This window comes from Gymnoscopelus microlampas (genome assembly GCF_963454915.1).
Source record: "Gymnoscopelus microlampas genome assembly, chromosome: 5".
NCBI classification, from domain to species: Eukaryota; Metazoa; Chordata; class Actinopteri; order Myctophiformes; family Myctophidae; genus Gymnoscopelus; species Gymnoscopelus microlampas.
The window spans coordinates 40,161,361-40,178,478 of NC_139942.1; the positions used below are offsets into that span (position 1 = coordinate 40,161,361).

The 17,118-nt window shown below is 42.2% G+C and overlaps 1 protein-coding gene across 1 annotated transcript; it reads left to right on the top strand.

The window, feature by feature from the left end:
* The first annotated feature begins 6,605 nt into the window (after nt 1-6,605).
* On the top strand, nt 6,606-16,585 carry LOC311046191 (kidney mitochondrial carrier protein 1). The gene is made up of 9 exons (XM_084058374.1): nt 6,606-6,839; nt 7,467-7,614; nt 8,236-8,330; nt 8,837-8,922; nt 11,166-11,261; nt 11,810-11,934; nt 13,574-13,697; nt 14,339-14,419; nt 15,034-16,585. The coding sequence occupies exons 1-9, from the start codon at nt 6,776-6,778 to the stop codon at nt 15,073-15,075; spliced, it is 861 nt and encodes a 286-aa protein (XP_083914500.1). The 5' UTR covers nt 6,606-6,775; the 3' UTR covers nt 15,076-16,585.
* The last annotated feature ends 533 nt before the right edge of the window (nt 16,586-17,118 follow it).

Genomic DNA, 17,118 nt, shown 5'->3' on the forward strand with positions numbered 1-17,118 from the left:
CTGCTGTCTGGTCTAGTCTGTAGCTGTGTCCACATTTATACTGTGTACATAAATTAATATTCATGAGGCACAAAAACATACGCACTACATATCAAACAATAGGCTCTATAACACAAAATGTACGTCATAATTGAGGAAGCGACAAACTTCTCATGAAGTGGCACGCATGTGGTCGCTGACCTCCTATGTCCCAAAGACAGAGTTAAAACCGTAACCAATTGCAACAGACATTTAGCAAATTATGTAGAGCACTGCTTCTCAGTTTTACTGCAAAACATGGTGTTATTCTTATTCTCTGAAACGTTTTGAAAAGGAAATCCCACAGCCTTCAGGTCAATGTCTACTTGTCAACTTCTTGAAGTGCGCATGTTTCTTTATTTCCCTGTGTTTAACTTAAGGCAGAATTGCAGTCTGACGTGGTGGCTGTGCATCTGCCTCCAGGCACCACTTTAGGTTGGGGGGAAAAGTGCATTTGCACTAACAATGAAATGAAAAAGGACGGACGGACAGGGGGCAAAACATACTCTCTCGCCATGCCTTTCGGCCTGGCGGAGACAATAAATATTAACCATTTAACCATTTGGTTACAGATTTATTAACAGTTGCCGGTTAAACGGTTAACCATGAACATTTGGTTATTTTTTTTTGTTTACATAGGCCTGTGGCCCCGACCTCAATTCATTTAACAATTTTGTCTCCCTGTGTCTAATCTAGTTGAATACAGTACTGTACTTAAGTACAATTATGAGGTATATTTCCTTTACTGGAGTATTTCCAATTTTCTGTACTTTTACTTATACTCCACTACATCTCAGAGGCAAATATTGTGCCTTTACCCAACAATTATATGAAAACTTTAGTTTCCAGTTACTTATTAGATTTTGATTATTATTACAAAACCACTTCAGACCTATACTTCGGCCATTTAAAAAGAGCCGATCTACAAGCTCACAACGCGATAAGTTGTGAGCTTGTAGATCTGCTATTTTCAAAGGATTTTTATACATTTGAAAACTTCTCAAATGGGACCTCCTGCATAATGAGTACTTTTACTTTTGGCACTTTAAGTACATTTGATACCAACACTTGTGTACCTTTACTCTAGTCAATTTTGAATTCCGGACTTTTACTTTATTTCTACAGTACATAGCAGTAACGATACTTTTACTTAAGTAAAATATCGGAGTACTTTTTCCACCACTGCCATTATCTCTAACTCCTTAAAACAGTAAAGGATAGAGAGAGCGTCACGTTATTTAACAAATGACAGGTTGATGGGAAGTGATAGGCTCAACGACTTCACTATTCTCATTCATCGTTAATCTTCCTCTTTTGTGACTTCTGTTTCCCCAAAAAAGCTGCACGACAGCTTAGTTGTAAAATGAGCTACGGTAGAATGTCTGAGGACGTGTACGCTGTGCCAGACCTGACCAAGAAGAAGGTCAGACATGGCCAAGGAGAGAGGGAGGTGGAGATGGAGGAGAGAGGAGAGAATAATCTTAAAATCTGCAAGGAAGGGGGAGTCAGCCCCCCCCAACATCAAAAGCTTCAAATCAAATTTAAAAAGCGCACAGGGAGCCAATGTAGCGAGGCCAGTTATGTGATTTTAAAAAATAAATAAATTATGCCATAGTAATGGCCCATCTCACTATTATTATTATCCTCCTGACTTTATTTTTTATCAAAAGGGGGTCAAAATTATGCCCAATAAAAGCCTATTATTGGGCAATGGGGATCCTTGGAGACACTGGTGCTGTGCTGCTCTGCCAGAAGCGCTTCCCTTAAAACGCCATAAAAATAAGGACAGGAGGATAATAATAATAGTTATATAGTAGTAGGATGGCATTCAAACAATGCCCCCCCTAAAAAAAACAAAAACAATGTAATGTAAATTTTGACTAGTCAACTAGTCGACTACCACTGGGTCAAATTAGTCGACCTTTAAAAATCTCTAGTCGTGAAACCCCTAGTGCCGGTATAAGGAGGCGAGCAGTGGCGTTCTGGATGAGCTGCAGGCGCCTAAGCAACGACTGATCTATAGACCCCTTAACAGACGACGTCACACTGATAAGAACCAGTATGCGTGCAACCAGTATGCACGCTATGAAACCCATTCTGTCAGGTCTCGCTAGGACGCGCCTCACTAGCCAACACACAAGAGGGGGTTGGGGTGTGCTGAAACCAGCGCACCCCGAAACAACAGGTTGAGAATTGATTGCGTGAAACAATCACCTGTGCAACCAGTCTCAATGTTGGTAAAATAATTGGTAAAAGACCAAATAATTGGTCTATGCCAATGTACAGGGAGTTGCAATAGTGGAGTCTAGAAGAGATGAAGGCATGTAGAATCCTCTCTAGATCTATGGGGAGAGAGGTAGGCCTTGACCTTAACCAAACAGCTGGTTCTGACCACGGTGCTTTAACCTGTTTATAGAACTTGAAATTGGAATAAGGTGACGCCAATGTTTTTTACACTGATGTAAGAACATCGGGGAGGAGGAAGAGAATGAAAGGGGTTACGCACAAACGCGTTCCCGGTTTCAATGGGTTAAATTGTCTACATCAGTGGTTCTCAAACTTTATTCAAGTCAAGGACCCCCAAAATGATGTGTATTTGGCTGCGGACCCCATTCTCAAAAAAAAAAATTGTGCCAGGGACCCCCGGAAGCAAAGATTTGAGTTAAAAAATAATTTGAAATATATATATTTAAAGATTTGCACACATTTTCACAGTTTTTCCAAAATAGCAGATCTACAAGCTCACAGCGTGGCACGAAGTGACGCGCTGTGAGCTTTAGGGTTGCCAACCGTCCCGTATTAGCCGGGACACACACACACACACACACACACACACACACACACACACACACACGTGCATGCATGCACGCACGGCGCACGCACGCACGCACGCACGCACGCACGCACGCACGCACGCACGCACGCACAACACACAGACACAACCAGATTCATTTTAAGTCCCCTCGCATATGTATGCAAATTACCTCCTGCACATAATCCTTCCTCCTATTCTGGCATCCTATGCTGTTTAGTTTTTCTTATACACAATTGGATCATGTAGCATATCTCACACTTACAATCATCGTGCAATCACATACAGTAGTTTTGGCTCAGAGAACAAGGGCAAAAAAGGAAAAGAGAAGTAAAATGACCTCGAAGGCAAAAAAGGGGAAGAGACCAACACTGCCTTTGTCAGGGTTTTACTTGCCATGAGGCTTTTTACATTTTCCACAAGAGTGCCTTGGTCTCTTTCCTTTTGCCATTTTGTTTTGTCACCCATTTGTACCAAAAAAAAGGGATTTTTACTTTGCCAAACAGATGCTCTCCTTTCTCCCGTTTCTTATATGGTTTTGTTTATGTTCATGTCTTGAAAATGTTGTTTGCTGAACATCCAGTGTTAAGTGTCACTTTGAACCTAAACACGAGGGGTCTTTCAAACGAAATAAAGATTTAATTCAACTATCTAACTGCATCTTATAACATTTTCATAAAACAGGTGTTTTCTGTAGTGTTAGAATAACAGGTCATTATTTGACCTGCCTGCAAAGCTTGTGAACTATTGTACTACACAATGCCAGCTGTATGTGTGACAGTATTAACATCAAATGGGAGGAATGTCACCACATTGATGACAAGGAAAAGTGAACTAATTAACTTCCTTCAACAGGCAGGGAGAACTAGGCCCCTCCTTTCTTTTGGTGCCAAGCCTGACTGTTAAGTAGCTTGTTGAATGCTACCTTTGAGTGGTGTGAACTGTAAATTTAAATATTATTGTCTCCGCCAGGCCGAAAGGCATGGCGAGAGAGTATGTTTTACCCTCCGTCCGTCCGTCCGTCCGTCTGTCCGTCCGTCCGTCCGTCCGTCTGTCCGTCCGTCCGTCCGTCTGTGGACAGCTAATATCTGGCACCGTTGGCTTGATCGTGGCGAAACTGTGCACACACACTCCCTGGATGCCAATTCATACCCTCTGCCCCAACATTTTCACATGGGCTTGTTATAGCGCCACCAGGAGGCCGCTTTTGGCAAAACACCTTTTTTGACAGTACTCCTACAGAATTTGTCCAAACGTCACGCAAATCGGTACACAGTATCTCTAAGGTCATTAAACGAAACGGGTATTTCAGATTTCTCATATTCCATCCTGATTGGCTAAAAATGTCTTCCAAAGTTTGCAGGAGTGCTCCGTTTTAAACAAAATGCCTCAAATCATGAACACAGCATGCAATTTCCGTTCTCATTAGGCCGAGGAAGAACTACCATTTGACATTTTTCAAATCAACCTCATGGTGGCGCTATAACAGGCCGATTTGTGTTTTTACCTATAATTGCACCGATCTGTGTAAAACTTTGTATGCACTCCCTAGAGGTCAAGGAAAAACCTTTGCCCTGCATTTTTCACATCTGCCTTTTATAGCGCCACCAGGAGGCCGACTTATGTAAAACACATTATTTTATACTACTCCTTCCAATTTTATCGAAATTTCACTGAAATCGGTACACATGATCTCTAGTCATGTGATCACGACGGATGTGTTTGATTTTTCATATTCCATACTGATTTGCTAAGATTGACATCTAAAGTTTGCATTATTGGCTTGTTTTGAACAAAATTCCGCAAATCATGAACTCACCGTCCAATTGTGCTCAAACTTTGCATGCACATTCACACTATGTTGAGGAACAAATGCCACCCTTTTAACATTGGCCTGTTATAGCGCCACCAACAGGTCTAATTTAGCGAAAAACATGTTTTTAACAAAATGCCCCAAATCATGAATGCAGTCAGAGGCCGATTGTCGTGCAAGGCCTAAGAAGAAATGGCCCTTTTCACGTTGGCCTATTATAGCGCCACCAGGAGGCCACAATAGCCTACCTGACCTGGCGGAGACCTGTGCTCCGAGGAGCACTTTTTCTAGTTTGTCTTTAAATGTCTTGATGAATTGAATACATAGGACCAAAATGGAAACAATTAGGGCTTTTTGTGTTATCCTTTTAACATCATTGTATAATCGTACCACTGTACTTTTTGCAAACTGTTATTAAAGTATTCAATCAATCAATCAATAATCTGATTATGTAATCCTCATTAATTTACATGCAGTCAGTTACTACCCAACAGTGTTTTCTGTTTAGACAGATGTTAGGTTTGATGTTTACCTGGTATTGTTGTTACTTTGTAGCACTTAATTGTTTTTCTTTGCACTCTATTAACATGGCCATGTTCGCTGACTAGGGTTCATGACCTTTGCTCGATCTTGCACTTTGTAAATCGCTCTCTGGCTAAGAATGGCTATAGAACTGGATTTTGTGACAGAACACCTTTAAAAATAACTATCTATATTACTGCAAAAACAAACATTTGTGTGATATAATTGCATTTGATAGAACTGCGTGTGAATGTGTGTAAGAAAGAAATGCATAGGCCTATGTCTATGTGTAATCCTTTGGCCACACCTTTCAATGTCACATTTCAAGGACATTTACTTCATTAAAAAGTGAAAAAGAACATTTTATCAGGAGACAGCCTGATATTGTAAATTATTTACAACTTAATTTGTCAGGTCAGTTATTAGCCCTATTGCTGGTGGGCAGGTTGCCTGTCACCTAATGTAGATAGACTGGCTTACACCCTGGACAAAGTAAAACTAGTGGTTCGTTCTACTGCTATGCCACCAGAATGTGGAATGCCCTACCAACAGTCATGAAAAAGTGTGACTCCTTCCCTAGTTCAATCGAAACCGCTCTAAAAGAGCACCTACAGGTGGCTGCAATTTGTAACTGGCCCCTGTAAAAAGTAAAAAGTCTAAGCTTATCACCGCAAATGACCCCCACCCCCCAACTGTTTACTGTACATATCTTTCCTTTTTATTACTACTCGTATGATGTTTTACATATTACTGTATATTATTGTTTGTCTTTAAATGTCTCGATGAATTGAGTACACAGGACCTTAATGGAAACCAGCCCTGGGCTTATTTGGGTTATCCTTTTAGCATTATTTTGCATAAATCTGTGCCACCGTGCCTTTTTTTTTGCAAACTGTTAATAAAGTATTCAATCAATCAAAAAGGTTTACACCCTGGGAAAAGTAAAACTAGTTGGCTAACTGGTAGTAGTGGTAAGGTTGTTCATATACATATATATATATATATATGTGTGTGTGTGTGTGTGTGTGTGTGTGTGTGTGTGCGTGTGTGTGCGTGTGTGTGCGTGTGTGTGTGTGTGTGTGTGTGTGTGTGTGTGTGTGTGTGTGTGTGTGTGTGTGGGCGTGCGTGCGTGCGTGCGTGCGTGCGTGCGTGTGTGTGTGAGTGTGAATACCTCTCTAGTAGCTGCCGTCGCCTGGTGGTCAAATCTGAGATTTCAATATTTCCGCATTTCAAACGGTACCGCGCATGCTTATAAAAGTCTGAATCGCTAGTGCGCCTGCTCTATTGGCTCCAGGGGAACTTCTGGGTCCTTCATGCGCTTGTGAGCAACTTTCATTGAAAATAATAGCTGGGGGCGGGGCTATCCACCCTCTGTTGCTTCGCAACCGGTATGTGGGAGGAGCCATCGGAAGGGGTTGAGCCAGTCTCCACACACAAAACGTTGGAAGAGGATGTATGTAGAGAGCCGGGCTGGAACCTTAAACACCGGTAGTCTGTGAAACGAGGTGGAATCGTTTGCTGCTTATTGTTGAAATAATAATTATAACAATACCTTCGTCTGTTCACCTGAAAATAATCTCACTAACAGCATAAGGAGGAGGCGAGAGAAAATGTCGAACGCCAACTGGAAACCGTTTGTCTTCGGCGGACTGGCCTCCGTTACTGCCGAGTGTGGTGAGTGTGTGCGTCTATGCAGCGTTGCCATGTCCGCTTGTTATAAGCGACTTTGTGCTCGTTTTTCTGTGAAATCGCTTGTAAATATTCGTTAGTTGTGGGTTGCGTTTATTTTGGGCTTGTTTTTAAACTAGTGTAGATGCTTATTTGGGCTTGTTTAAACCAGTGGTTCTTAAACATCTTCATGTCAAGGACAACCAATACATTAATATTTATTTGTCCGCAGACACCTCCCCCATCTGAAAATATTTTGTGCCATTATGATTGACCCGCTTACAAGATTTTCGTCCCCCTTTTCCCCCCAAGATTTTATTTGAAAATAGCATATCTACAAGCTCACAACGTTATTTTCAAATAGCCGATGCATATAAGTTTAAAGTGCTCATGTGGCCTATATAGTTGCTTCTTTTGGGCTTATTTTCTTAGATCTGGTTGCTTATTTCTCTCACAGAATATGGCAACACTGGCCTGTATGTCTGAATGAAGGTGGCGGTGGTACAGTGTTAGTGGGGGGCCGTGGCCGTCGGCCGGTAGGCCTATGATCAGTTAATACACTTAGATTTAGCTTCGGTCTAAATCATTTAGATGGCTAGTAATGGTTGGATATACCTTTCTTCTGTTTTACAGGAACGTTCCCAATCGATTTGACCAAGACGCGGCTCCAGGTTCAAGGCCAAGTGGGCGACAGTAAATACAGAGAGATTCGCTACAGGGGCATGATCCATGCAATGAGCAGGATCTGCAGCGAGGAGGGGCTCCGAGCCCTGTACTCTGGGTGAGGGTCTGTTGGTTCAGCCATGTGGGGTTGAGGGGATCTGTCTGTCTTCCTCTCTGTCGCCCCCCACCCCCCTGTGTCTGTCTGTCTCTATGCCTGTCTGTGCTGTACCCCACTTTGTCTTTCTGTCTGTCGCCCCCCCCCCCCCCACTCTGGCTGGCTGGCTGTACCCCCCTCTGTCTGTCTGTATCTCCTCTGTCTTCCTCTCTGTCTGTACACCACCCTGTCTGTCTGTCTCTACGCCCCTCTGTCTGTACAGCCCCTCTGCCTTCCTGTCTGTCTGTCTGTAACCCTGTCTGTCTGTACCCCCTCTGTCTTCCTCTCTGTCTGCCCCCCCCCCCCAGCTGCCTGTCTGTGTATCTTATAAAACAGGCCTACAAACGTTTTTATTTAGGAATGCCTTTTCTTGTTAACTTGTCGTGTAACCACTGTCAGCAATATCCTTTTCTGCTTGACATTTTTAAACCCTGCTTTTAACCTACCATGATTGATTATGTTTTAACTATGTACCACTCTTTCCCTGTGAATGAAAAGTGAGATACAAATAAAACGTATTATTATTGTCTATCTATCTACCTATATATATATATATAATGTTTTTTCTTGTTTGTTTTTTTACAGCATTGCTCCTGCCATGTTGCGGCAGGCATCATATGGGACCATAAAAATTGGCACATACCAGAGCTTCAAGCGACTATTAGTTGACAGGCCCGAAGGTGAGACACACACACACACACCCACACACATAGTGTGTGCTTGCTACACAATGCATACATTAACAGCTTCTTATCAGTAGTAACTGAGTAGTGAGTACTCAGCTGTCCTAACTTAGCATTAAAGTAAGGTACTCTGCTAAATGTAGCGCCCAAGGCCCTCACACATTCTTAGCCTAAGTCAACGTAAAGGTCATTAAAGGACCGCAAACATAATGTGTGACCTATTTAGGAATCTGACCTATTTCTTTCACTGTCAGTCAGTCGCCATTTTAATAATACGGTACATGTCTGTGCCTGCCTGCCTGCCTGCCTGCCTGTCTGTCTTGTTTTCAACTTCAGTTTATTGTCACATCACAAGTTTATGCCATGTAGGCTATAAAAGAGTGTATGAAAAGATTTTCTTTGTGTATATAAAAAACAAAACTCTAGATAATAAAGGTCAGTATATTTGTCTGTAAAGGTAAAATATTCACATTGTGCCCTCTCCTACACCTCTCTTCTTTCAGACGAGACAATGGCGACTAATGTGGTGTGCGGTGTTCTGTCCGGTGTCATCTCCTCCACCATAGCCAATCCCACAGATGTGCTGAAGGTAGCTAACACAAACACACCCACAGACAACAAGAGACTATACTACCATATTCCCATTGTTGTTGTTGCCGTGTCTGAAATTGTGCAAGACCTCAAGCATGCTACAGAGTATCAAGCATAGTGGAATTTCCTGGATCTGTAGCTGGAATGTTGTAGTCTCACGCAAAAGCACAACAGAACAGAACACAAGTCCTCTTTAGACGGAATGCAATCTGAAGCACACGTTCAGCAGCAATCCGCCAAATGTCCTGGGACACAACACCAAATCACTATGTGACAATACAATTCTCTGGAACCGTATTAGCTGTGGTTGGTAGGGGGGAATGCTTGCTGCCTTCCAGGTGAATCGCGAGCCGCTTTTATACAGAGATCCTACAATAGAGGTGTAAAGAAGAGCTGTCATTATTACAGGCGGGGGCTTTCCGCGGGTCCCGGAATCCGAGGCTTGACGTGACCTAAGCATCACATTTGGCCTACGTATATATTCAATAAAATACTGGTTCAAAGGAATAATGTAGTGTTATTAATTTAGGGTAGCTTAATTTATTTAAAACTGTTGCTGCCACTATAAGGTCAGGACTGACCCATTTTCTCACGAAGTAAGAACTTTGTGTTTTTCCATTGAAAATACTGTCCGCCTATAATGACAGGCAGGTCGGGTTGTGAAAATAGAAGATGTGTTGAAGCTGTGTAGTCCGATCACAAATACATTGCAGAGGAGAAATTGAAGAAAAGCAGGGAGCTGTTCAAGGTAGAAAGATGCTCTGACCTTAGCGGTCACCGTCACACCCCTGTCTGGCTGTCCCTTATACACAGCTGTTGATTTGGCTCTGTGACTTGACTACCAGCGCTGCCAGCTTGAAGGTGGCACAACAAAGACTCCCTGTTCCTTGTCTGTACTTTTTGTTTTTACACAGAACAGCAAGGCGGAATGTTGGGACAACATTTACATGCTGTGTAAAGGGGCTTCTGACTGCTGACGTTACACGTTACTGTATATGAGTGTTGGTAGGGCTGTCACGATTACAACATTTAAGTTGACGATTAATTATCACACAAATAAATGCATATTAACGATTTCATTGCGTTTTTGGCATTGAACATTGGAACAGAAATGTCATAGAGAAAAAAAATGTAATAAAAAAAAATCACAGGACAGATATGACAAATAACTAGGAATATACAAAGAAATTACTGACCTAAGCGGAAGCATGTAGTTCTGCTATTTTTGGAAAATGCACAAATATTTTACAACATGGAAACGATTATGACAATTCTGCATGAATAAATTCTGCAAAATGGTTCCGACGATCTAAAATAATTATTTAATCATTTTTACCGGCCTAAGTGTTGGTGCTATCTGCTTACCACTTGTGGACTATTTCTAGACTAGTCCCTCCAGGTTTTAACAAGGTGTTCTGGAAATTATATGGCCGTAGAATATGATCCTGCGTTGAGGGTTAACAGACGCAACTGCAAGTTTGGAACATTGTGTTTTGGCCACTGTGAGTTCCTGCCAAGCGGTCATGCGCTCGCCTCTGACTTACGGAGCCAAGGATTCTCCTCAGGCTGGGTTGCACACGGCATCCACTACCAAGTTAAAGTACAAGTCTAGCATGTGGTGTAGAATTCCCAGAGTGTGTGTGTGTGTGTGGTGGAGGGCATTCTACTCAATTGAAAATCCACAGGACTAGGCCTGTCACAATTACTACATAATCGCCTAATCGCAATTATTTGAGGTAATCGTTTCATGTTGAAAAATGTATCATACATTTTCATAATTTTCTAAAAATAGATCTACAAGCTTTCAACACATATTTTTTGTGTTTTAAGTATAAAATGATTAAGTTTCTTTGTATATTTAAGTTATTTGTCATATCCGCTCTGTGCAATTTCTGCTTACGAAGCCTAAAACCGTGTAATTATATTCATATGTTCTAATGCCAAAAACAAACAAAGCAATTATTTGTGTGACAATTAATCGTCAACTTAAATTTGTAATGGTGACAGCCCTACACAGGACTAGTGTTTTTTGTCTGCATGTTCCGAAGGGAAAGTAATACAAGTGGGCATGCATTTAATTTTTTAAAACCTTTTTTTTACATTTTGCCTTTGGCCTCCACTAAGCATTCCTCTCAAACTGTGTATGTGTTCTCCTGTTGTCTTGTTGAATAACTTGACCATCAAACCGGTTTATCCCGTCGTTGTGGTCACATGCAAATAATCTCCATCTGTCTCTTCCAGATCCGCATGCAGGCACAGGGTAGTGTGATACAGGGGAGCATGATGGGCAACTTCATGAACATCTACCAGCAGGAGGGAACCAGGGGACTATGGAAGGTATGTGTCCATACCCTATGTGTCCATGGGTATGTGTACCCATGGATTAAAGTTCTCTGTCGCCACGACTGATTTCAGTCATTTGGATTCCATACAAGCCAACGAGTCTTCTTTGAAAGCATGTCGCTCACCGAAAATAGCCGATCTGTAAGCTCGCAACACGTCGCAGTGCAACGTGCTGTGAGCTTGTAGATCGGCTATATTCGGCTATTAGTTATTTTAAGATTAAAGCGTATTTTAAATGGTCAAACTAGCAATCGAATACATGTTTAGAAGCATCTTCCATAAACACGAATGGTCTCAGAAATGTCATAAAAGCAAAGATCAAAGTCTCAATCTGTGATTTCTTCAACTGGTTAGAACAGCATCCACATAGGTTTAGAGTGATAATACTAATCTCTTTTTCAGTCATGAGATTTTATTTTGCTTTATGCCATGTGTATCGTATACACACAATATTACAGTTGTGCTCCGATTGGTCACAATTACTGCTCTATTTGTGCAAAATGTCACCTTGCTGCCTCTGTCTCTCTCCGTCTGTCTGCCAGGGTGTCTCTCTGACGGCTCAGCGGGCGGCCATCGTGGTCGGGGTGGAGCTACCGGTCTATGACATCACCAAGAAGCACCTGATCATGTCCGGTCACATGGGTGACACCGTCTACACTCACTTCGTGTGAGTGACGTCATTAAGTTAATTAAGATAAGATTGATCCCTGTGGGGAAATATTAATGTGTCTTAGCAAGAGCGGCAGTAAGCGTTAAACAAAGATTAGGTACAGATGAGATTAGAGGGATAAGGATAAAATAAGTAGACTTAGAGTCAGACCCTAGATATCTGCACTTGGTCTGACTGAGTTAACATAATGCATATTCTATATATGTGTATAATGTACAATCTATCACCAGTGACTATATGCAGGAATATACGACTATCCCCTATGAATGGATATTCATATATGTACAGTGCCAGTTGGCCTTCAACAGTGGGTATCTGGAAAATATATTTACTGTCAACAGTGAATTTAAAATGTGCCAGAGTCAAGCAGGAGTCAGTAATCCAATAGCGGAACAGAACATATGGGGGTCACAGGCTAGGTTGTGAAGCCTGATGGCTACTGGCACAAAGGCCCGCAGAAGTAGCTTTGTGGTCTACTGGGGGACATTGAGTCTGTGGTCTGAATGGGCTCTTCAACCCCACTTGCACAACATAGAGGGGATGAGAGGGTCCATCAGGATTGCGTCCAACTTTCTCCTCAAACTCTCCTCCACAACCACCTCCAGACTGTCCAGTTCAATTTAACTCCAACTATATCGCTAGTACAAAGTACAAAGCTCACTCTTTCTTGTGTCACTGGTTGTGAATTCCCTGTGAGGGCAGTGCATGATTAGACTGGGTGAAGGGGTATGACTTTGGAGGACACTTTAGATACATGGTACTTACTATAAATGTCAGACTATAGGTAAGTTTGCACTAGGGGGGGGGTTTGCACTAAGCTGGGTGTTAATTTTGTGTAGGTGACTTCTACACTGACAATACTGGAGCCTAGCCTAGTCATTTCAGAGAACTAATTTCAGGAGATGGCAGCGCTGCCAAGCACTAGCTTCCTTATGAGTAATTCTGTTTGTGAATTTCTAAAGATAACACTGTAATTACTTGGCATCTGAATAGAATACAATAACAATACACACTTCGACTTCATTAATTCACCCACCAAATCCTCACTGCTATAGAAGAAAATCTTTGGTATTTGGACATTTCAGTTGTATTTAGTTAGGACTTTAAGAGGCACAGTACTAAATTAAACATGCATATAATGGAGAAAGCTATCGAAAGTGAAGAGGTTAATACTGCTCCAGGCTAATTTGGGTCTGCAAAATTAGTTCTTTTGACACATTAATTGGATATGATTTGATAGCTCGGTAGCTGTTATTTTTCTTGACTAATTGAAATATTGTGTCGATAAAACCAGGGAAGAGCGTGTGTTGATGCGGAATTATTTGCTATTCAGTCTCGTCGTCTCTTTCTTTGAGAATATTCCAACTCTCCACCATGATTCCTTCTACCATTCCGTATCAAGTTGTTTTGTTTAAGGCCTGGAAGCACAGCATGATCTGTAACAGGATTTTAGAGTTTGCTCAATTCTTTATTTCTAACCCATTATTAAATAACCCTTTAATCCAATTTGAGTTATTGTCGCTCGTTTGCAGGCACAGTAGCAGTTACATAACCGTGATATTCAAGACCTGCATCAGTAAGTTAGGTTAACTTTCCACTTGAGCTCAGTTTTTGTCTTGTGGTCTCTACCCTCCAGGTCCAGTTTTACGTGCGGTCTCGCAGGAGCCCTGGCTTCCAACCCAGTAGATGTGGTACGGACCCGCATGATGAACCAGAGGGGAGCAGCTCTGTATCAGGGAACACTGGACTGTCTACTACAGGTTGAACAAACACACACGCATTGATTCAAACCCTGGTCTCTTGAATATTAAACTCTACTGCCCCCCCTGCCCTGCCTGCAGCCTTCTGGGCTACAGGCAGGGTTACTCTTGCGCACACACAGAGGCAGAGGACCCGATAACTAGCAGTAGAGTGTTGGGTTGGGCTTAAGAGGGTCTTAAAAACATCTTGGCACAAAAGAAAAATAATCAAGATTATAAAGTGACAGTCATTAGGTAACGGATATGAAATTAAATAACTTAAAGCATATGAGAGGAGGGCTGATCAACATGATTACATTTCATATTTCCATCGATTCCAGCCCCATCTGAGTAACGTCTTGACAAGAATATCAGTGCAAAAGTGATATTCTTGTCAGTTTTGCACTGACAAGATTATCAGTTTTGCACACAAAAAAGTATTGTTTGACTAGTTCCAGGCATTCCAGACATTTGTTTATCCTGTTGTATATCAGCCACAACGAACTAATGTATTTTAGCATATAACTGCTGCTCCATGAAGCTTGTGTACTGTAGCTGTAGCTTACAAGCTACACAAACTTTCCAGCCACAGCTTAAACATGGCATCATTTGTGTAATGTGGTCCTCCTGGTTTTAACATGCATTTGATTTTTACCATCTAGACGTGGCGGTCGGAGGGGTTCATGGCCCTCTACAAGGGATTCTTCCCCAACTGGCTCCGCCTGGGACCATGGAACATCATTGTATCCTTTCCAGCTGTTCCAAAGTTTTTGTTTATGTGCCGTCCTCGGTCAGTTAATTGTCATTATTTGGTAATAGCTACTGTAAGAGCTTTGCGCATTCCAAGCCATGCTTGAATTGAGAACGATTAACACAGGCTAATTCTGTTATACAACCGGGTCATACACTCAAAGCCTGCTGGCCCGGTAGCTTACAGCGAGACAAGTAGGCCCTGGATAGAGGAGGGAGAGAGTGACAGCAAAGTAGCCTAAGTACACCTATCTAGAGTTATGGTGAGTGTGAATGAAGGCTGTTTTAGAAAGCCAGAGGTCTTTTTTTTCAGATTGTAGGTGAAGGTTATAGAGAAGGAGGAGAAGGGCAGGGGGGTCTATAAGTCCTCAGAATCCCTCTTGACTGACATAATAAGATTACTGAGTTGTTGGATTAGAGTAGTGTGAGGTTAGGTAACAGGATGCAATAAAAAAAAAACTACAGTAGCTCTTTGAAGTGGAAGTGCAGAAATGGGAAGTGAAATGTATCTCGTTGGTTGATGGGAAATCCCCACTGCACACGGTTTCTTAATTTTCTTGGCTGGTTTCTTTTTGGTTGTGTCTTCCTTCACCCTGCTTACCTCCAGTTCTTCCTCACCTACGAACAGCTGAAGAAAATCGACATTTGATAGGTGGGACGAGACAGCGGAGAGGAAAAGAAGAGAATGGGAGATGTGCCCCTCGCAGAAGGGCAGGAAAAAGACCAAATAAGGAATGGCCAGGTGACGGAAGCACTGGATTTGTGGGAGGGGGTCTGTGTGCCGGATAGACCCACATATGGGAGTGGGTTGCGTGTATCAACCAATATCCTATATTGCTCATGTAGCATATGGCAAGTGTGTGCATCCTTTCAACACACACTTGCTTCCACGTTTCAGGCCCAACCAAACATTATTTTTAAGTCTTTGATTAATATTTATTTTGTTTAATAAACTACAACTGCCCCCCAAGCTCCTGATTGATTGGCTGGTAAACAGGAGAGACATAAGTGAACAACACACAGCAGTGCAATTGATCAACCTGCTAATGTATCTCTTCAACACACTCGGCGCATGGGTTAAGAAAGCTGCATAGGGACAGTTACTGTTCTGCCGCTGTTGAGTGCCTTTGCAATATGGCCGGTTTGTATGCCTATGGTGCAAAAACTAAGTCTGTTAAGAATTTTTGTATTGTGCAGCTCAGCTGACAATCGCCTGTGATCACGTTCACTTTCTTTAAAAGTCAAAACGCTTGAATGCGTGCATGTACACATTTTGGGTTACAAATCCCTGAAATGCTTTTCTACAGCATATTCCAAAATGAGTGTAAGTTGAACATATTCGCTATCCGTCAGCAACCTCAGCAAAGTGTTCACCTTGAATCAGAAAATATACTGTATACGGTGCACTCTAATCACAGTTATGCAAGCATAAAGAGCAGCTATGTGCGGTCCTGACTCCAGACTAGGACGGATAGGCTTACGAACCCCTAGCCTTTTTGAGATTCATGGGTCCCCCGTGCCACAGTGTGCAAGTACAGCAAGTGCAGGGACTAAAATTAACCTTGATGATCTCACCAGGCACCACCGGGGCTCCTCTTTCATATCAGAGAGCCCACTATGACTATTAATAAATGCGTAACAGACACACCCACACAAAGTGCGTAACAATTTAATGCTTGGTCCAGACACTTCCCAGCTAGCGATACGTATGTGGAGCTCTTTTACTGATGGAGTAGTAGCTACCTCTAGGGTTGATAATAAGTGGGATAATAAAAAGAGGCCTTTTCAGCACACTTGAGCCCTGTGTTTATACCTTTTATTGGTTGAAGGTACCAAGAGCTTTATAGTTGCACCTGATCGGCTGTTCACTTCAAGTGTGTGTGGGTTTATATACTGTATATATGTATACGTGTATGAAATCTGGGTTTCACTCAGTTTGCTTTCTGTACATTATTTATGCACGAGCTGTTACACATGTAGGGTGTTTAGTTTTTCTCCACAGTAAAGGAATGGACATATTTCTGTTGTGTATAGTATGTGAACAGTTATCGGTTCCAAAGTCTGTACGACACTGATGTTGTCATACTCTGTGTGCTGATGTAAACGCTGCTTTAACCGTGTAGCTTTTTTTTAAATAGCTGAATAAAACAATCTGCTAATTCTTACTTACGTTGTCTTTAGTTTTTTCTTGCCGGATCGAATCCTCCACAGCCGACAATTCCATGTTACTCCATAGCGTGGCACTGTGTAGCCATTATCAGGCACAAGTGCTCAACCCAGTTGAAATCAATTGCTTGTTTATTTATCTCCATGTCTGTCTCCTTTCACCCACCCTGCCCCCACCCGATCCTCCTCCAGGACTACAAAATCTAGCACAGCCTTGTTTTCGGAGGGGGCCTCGCTCTCTTTTTTTCAAACATGCATGCAGTATCCTCCCGCTCAAACAATGACTATGAATTATTCAGAGGAGCGCTGATGTGATTGTTCTTTTATTTCTCGTGGATCAATTCCCAGTTTTCCCTCATCAAGGGCTGTTTTGAAAAGACAAGAGTGCATTGGGAATGGCTGTGGTGAACCCCACCGTGTACATGTATGTGTGCCTTGTTCTTTTATTTAAGGAGTGACTCCCGGGACTTATTAGTTGTGTGAGAGCAGTTATTGTTGCGCCTCCTCCATCTGAGCCACCATGACT